The sequence below is a fragment of the Paramormyrops kingsleyae genome, chromosome 5 (genome assembly GCF_048594095.1).
Source record: "Paramormyrops kingsleyae isolate MSU_618 chromosome 5, PKINGS_0.4, whole genome shotgun sequence".
NCBI lineage: Eukaryota > Metazoa > Chordata > Actinopteri > Osteoglossiformes > Mormyridae > Paramormyrops > Paramormyrops kingsleyae.
Genome location: NC_132801.1, coordinates 29611627 through 29617626, shown reverse-complemented (window position 1 = coordinate 29617626; position 6000 = coordinate 29611627). Strand labels below are relative to the sequence as shown.

The following is a 6000-nucleotide window of genomic DNA, read 5'->3' as shown; positions in this document are numbered from 1 at the left end:
AGTCTTTCACATAAGTGCCCAAAGATTTCACTCTTATTACATCCATTCTTTGTGTTTCCACCTTTTCTGGGGTGGGGGTGTGGGGTGGGGGGAACCGCAGCACTAAAGCCAAAGTGTTAATCGGGTCACAGAGAATGATGAATTGGTGCGAATATTTGCTCAGAAATTCTATCTCTGCTCCCTGATTGTATTTATACGTCTTAGTTGATGGAGGAGCTGTCTTTGAAGCTTTTTTTCCCTCCTCACCTGTCCACAGTTTGTAGACACCGGTGAGGTCATGTGACCACAGGAGAGGCGGTACCTGGACTGGAAGGAGCAGGTAAGGAGGACCGTGTCTCACACCCCTCTCTGCAAGGCAGCGGTCAGTGTTACCTTCTGTCTATCTGCTAAAAGGACTTCCCACTAAAAACTTTCCAATTGTTTTTCATGGATTTACACTTATTTTTTATTGCAATACTTTGTCTACATGCAGACCTGAAGCTTTTCTGAGCAATGGTGCACCTTTAGCTTGTATTAGAGCCGTTCTGCGTGTTTCTTTTGAATCGGGCTGTGCAATAAGAGCCTAGCAGCTGAAGAGCCTCCCCACACATGCTACTCGATTTGATCCTGTGTCTGTATTGTATTACCCCGCTCTGTATCAGTGTCTAATCTGCATTCACAATCTGCATGTGCGACGTCCTCATTACTCGTCTCGTCCTGAGTCTGCCGCACGCTCTTTCTTACCTCGGGCCTTCGATCCCCAGTGAAGCTTCCGGGGCCTTCCGGAGATGTTCAGCCCAGGGCAGCTGGTGTCGGCTCTCACCCCTGCCGTCTTTCACTCGTCCCCAGCGCACTTCTACCCAGCCTTCCCTACCAGACTGGGCTCTCCGCACATCTCCAGCCTGGTCATCCCGGGACCTTTGCTCAGCTATGAGATCCTCCAGAGCTACCTGCAGCCTGAACCCTGCAAGCAGGCTCTTCTCCTGGCGACACAAGCAGCCGGCCTTGTGGGAATTACAGATTACAAAGGTTGGTGTCAGCTGGGGCGATCCAACTGTGGGACATAGCTTTTAAATTTTAATCAGTAACAAACTAGCAATAATGATACCAGATGCTTCTGTTGGGCTTAAAAGGAACATGTGTACCAAAGAACTTGAAGCACACTTCTAAAGACTATTTTTGTTGCAGAATCAGCACTAATTTGTTTGAGGCTATCATACTTATAACAAACACATTTGGCATATGTGTGAAAGATGGCGTGATCTGGAAATGGCACCTGTGACGAATGTTAGACAAGACATAATGATTTTTTTCTGGGTACTGGTGGTTTAAATCCAATCGGGAGAAATAATTAAATTGTGCCATGCCTGTAAATATGGTCAGCAAATTATTTCCAGACTTGTTTGTGTGAGAAAAGGATTAGCGTGAAATTACCACCCTCCTTTTGACTCTGACAATGGAAGCGCAGGCGTACAGCGCGAAAGCTCATGAGTATCAATTGATTGCCGCTTCAGTTTCCCGGCGTTTGTTAATTGGCCTTAATGAAAGCACTGCTAATTATCCAATCTGGAGCAATTAGACGCCCGTCACTGGCTGGCGTGGGCCTAATTGCCGGGGGTTCTCCGTGATTTCCAGAAGAGCTGAGGCCAGTGAAGCAGAGGAGAGCTCGGGCCAACTACAGCAGCTGGCAACTGGAGGAGCTGGAGAAGACCTTCGAGACCACTCACTACCCCGACATTTTCATGAGGGAGGCGCTGGCCCTCCGGCTAGACCTCATCGAGGCCAGAGTGCAGGTAGCGCCCAGTCCGCACTCTGCCCGCCGCATTGCCCGCTCTCCGCGTGTTTAAATACCAAGGGACCTCTTTGGGTTTGACGCTGGCTGCTCCAGATCCGCAGCAGGTGGACAGAAGGTTGTCAGAATTTTAAAGCCACTACAAACATATATGCTTGTGTTTATATGATTTCTTTTTTTCCTTTTTGTTTTATCACGAATTATTAAATGAGCCAGATGGCGCTAACAGGAATTACTATTTATTTGCAAGATGGTAATATTGGGAACTTCAATTAAACAATTATACCGTGTGGAGCTGTGACACCGCATGTCAGAACCTGGCTCCCCTGACTCAGAGATCATTTTGCCTCTGAGAAGCTAATGATGGGAATGAATAAATGTTTTTTTTGGTATCTGAAGAGGACTTTGAGACTTAGGTTAGCAGATTCATGCAATAGATTGTTTGTTTGTTAAGCAGACACTTTATCTAAAGTTGCATACAAGTGAGGAAAGCTTGGGTCAAGAGAGCAAAGTTAGCCAACAATCCAGCACCAAGGCCTTTCTCAAGGGGACAACAGTGCTTTGATTACTCTGCCGGCCATAGGATTTGAACCCACAACCAACTGGCCATGAACACAGGTTCTTAACCTGCATAGCTGCACACCGCTATGGGGTGCTCATGGTGTTTTCCATGGATGCGTAATGGTGAAAAAATGTGTTTCGTTTCTTGTATCCCAGCTACTTTATTTACTAAACACACCCATGGTTATATGATGTGATTGCAATGGTCTGTGTGTAGTTTGTGGCCGTGGTCCTGACTGCTCTCACATGCTCAAACAGTAACATCTCACCATGCCGGGCTTGTTTAGGTCTGGTTTCAGAACCGCCGAGCCAAAATGAGGAGGCAGATGAAAATTGTTGGGCGGGAGATGGACCGGATGTCGGAGAAGGAAAGCGAAGTAGCGACAGAGAAGCGGGACCACGGAGACCAGGATGCTAAGGGTCCCAGCAGCGAGCCGGGGGACAGGAAAAAGCGGAAAAGGAACTGCCCTCAGATTGCATCCCAGGCCTCGGCGTCTCCGCCCGTCCCCAGCGCCCCTTTTCACAACCCGGTGCCGGAGGAGGTGGCTAAGGACCCCAGCCATGACCAGCTCCGCTCCTGCAGCATAGCAAAGCTGCGGGCCAAAGCCAGGGAACACGAAGCCGAGATCCACGGCTACACCGCTAAGTCCGTGCCGGAGCAGCGTCCACACAGAGAGGCCTCGCCGGCGGACGTGGGCAGGGGCTGAGGGGCCCCTCTGCCGCCGCCACCTTCTCAAACCGGCCCCTGGTCAAGACTTGCATCTGAAAGTCCGTGAATGGACAGAAAAAGAACACTACAACTTCAACATTAAATGTGTCCTTTGTCAACATGAATTACTTTTTTATTCATTTACACTGTGACATGCGCATGCAACTGATATGTACCGATTTATATATGTATGTCCAGTGCTGCTATTATTATAAATATTTTTATTACTATTATTTTAGTATTTAGTGAGCGCTTTTATTCAAAGCAGGTTATACTTATCTGGATAACTTGATTGTGGACTAAAGTAATTCGGATATCTTTATCAATCAGGTATGAAATTGCAAACTATTTTTTTAATCAATACATAACATGATTTTTTATTACAGGCTGAGTTTTCTGTCCAATGAAATAAAATGAATAAAAATGTAACAATTAGGAAATATTAACATATTTAAATTTAATTGAAACCTGTTGTATTTTCTTTGCCATTTTCCCAATTGTTAGCAATTGTTGTTGTTGGTGGAGGGGGGCGGGGGGGCATTTCAAATTTTAAAATGCAATTAAAATAAATTTGTAAACTATAATAAATATTTTCAAACTTTAGACATCTTAAATATTTATATACGTGTCAAAAATGTATCAAGTCCCCTGAAATTGGAATATTTAACACGATTAGAAATTGTATATAAAAATGATTGCGTGTATTCTTTAACATTTTAACATTTGTTGGGTTGCTATTTAAATGTTATAATTAACAATGGCTGACACTCTTCTTTCTAAAACGGCCATTATAGAAAGAAATCCTTCGGTTTTCCGCGATGCTGATCCCGTCGTGACCGCAGTGAAAAATAAATAAATATAATGAATAAAAAATGACATCCCCAAGCCAGACAAATGCGAGTAAGTTCACCAGTAGGTGGTGCTCGTTCTCATTTTCGAAAGGGTACTGTACCTTCTGTTTCTGAACTACTTTATAAAGGATTACGCAATTGGTGTGCCGTGTATTTCATTTTCACTAAAGCCCTGTCCAATTGTTTTTGATGCATTGATGTATTCTTTTAAATAATTTTTATGATTTAATGGCAGTCTCATTCTGGGACTGAACCACTAGAATTCCATATAACTAAAACCCTTTGTTTGCAACGGGGTTGGCGCCCCTTCCTGGGTTGTTCCCTGCCTTGCACCCTTAACCTCCGTGATAGGCTCTGGACCCCCTGCTACCCTGAATAGGGCAAGTGTTTTCAGAAAATGGATGAATAAAACCCATTGTCATAACACACTGTAATGTTCACCCATCTTCCTCTCCTGGCCTATCCTGTTCTGGGTTATAGGGGGGCTGGAGCCTGTTTCAGGCTGCAGAGAGCACGAGGCAGGGGTACAGTCTTGGATGGGATGTAAATCTCTCACTATGGTCACACACAACTGTAAAATGCAGGCAATTTAGAGGTACCAGTGAGTCACACCGTATGTCTCTTATCTGCAACTCCACACTCGCGTGAAGATACAAACATAAATTAAACATTATGAAAAAACGTAAATCAAACATTATCAAACTATATTGGAAAAATCACACATAGGTCTAATACACGACACCATTAAATACAATTAGCAGTCATTCGGACGGTAGTTTTTTTTTATAGTGACACTTTAAAAAGAAGACAGAAGCCAGAGAAAAATGAGGGAGACTGTGAGTTTTCTACGATCTCGTACCTTTGTCCTCTGCAGCTCAAAAGCACTAATGAATAAATCATCGTGAAGCCTTTTTCATTAGGAGGTAATTAATTAGCTATAGACAATCTCCCTCTTTTCGTGGCTGATTAGTGAGTGTATCTAGTGCTTGTGTTCCAGGGGGCCCCTTCTACCACCTAGCGTTTGTTTAGCGTCGCTAATGATCTGAGAGGGATTACACACCTACGGCTCCAGCTAGGGCGTGATCGGCTCCCTCAACGTGCTTCTGCTCCCGTAATTGTTGTAAGACACCTTTCTGTGAAAATGTTTTTTCCGCTGATGTGTAATTCGCGAACGAAGGTGCCACATTAATACCTAACGCCTCATCTTCCCCGCTAGTTATATGTGTGTGTGTGTAGGATCAGATGCGAAAGCTATAAACATGCTGACGGAAAAAAAATGTCATGCCCTGCATAATTTTTTGAACCAGTGGCCCCTAAATGAAAATAGACCCCCCACCACGAATGCGTGATCACATAAGTAACTAAGAACCAAGAAGCGGGTGTCCCTATCATCTTTATTATGCGCGTTGCGTGAACCGGATGAAAATTATGCTATTGCATCAATTTACAGACCCCCTTGAATTTGACCCAGTAGACGGAACCCCACCCCCACCTCCCATCCATAGCAAATTCGGCGTGGAAAAGAATAAAAATAAAAAATACATCTGCTGCAAATGTATGTCAGGAGTATGCACTATAAAAAGGACATTTAATACACGAATAACCTACATTTAAGCGAATAACTTACATTTTTAAGAAGTGTTCTAAAAAGCATTTCGCGTCACCCCACATAAACTGGAAAACAGTAATGCACGGCTTAAAACCCACAAACGCGACTGCAAAGAAAACTACTTAGGCTAACACTGCATGGTAACTAACCAAAGCAGAACTAATCAGAAAAAAACAAATGTTCACGCAAATGAAAAAAATATAAGAATTAAAATCATGTAGTATACATAAGATATACACGGCAGGACATTGCCTTGATTTAGGTAGGGAGCAAAATATTCGTTTGTTTTGCAGCAGAAGGCCCATTCCATATGCGGCATCCGGAGGGTTTGAATCCCTCTCGATCGTGTTACAGTACGTTGTGCTCCCCTCCGAGGTGGGAAAAGCAGTTCGGCGCCTGACGCATTTCATTCTGCTGAATCAGAGCCTGTCCCGGGGGGGATGGGGGGTCCACTGGAGCGGAGGCGAGAGGATCTGACCTCCTGAAAACACGGACCCTA

At 44.4% G+C, this 6000-nt stretch overlaps 1 protein-coding gene across 1 annotated transcript; it reads left to right on the top strand.

Annotated features, from left to right (window-relative positions):
* Positions 1-710: 710 nt before the first annotated feature.
* On the top strand, positions 711-3936 carry LOC111845495 (uncharacterized). The gene is made up of 3 exons (XM_023814951.1): positions 711-1008; positions 1615-1772; positions 2620-3936. Exons 1-3 carry the CDS (start codon positions 768-770, stop codon positions 3037-3039), a joined length of 819 nt encoding a protein of 272 aa, XP_023670719.1. The 5' UTR covers positions 711-767; the 3' UTR covers positions 3040-3936.
* The last annotated feature ends 2064 nt before the right edge of the window (positions 3937-6000 follow it).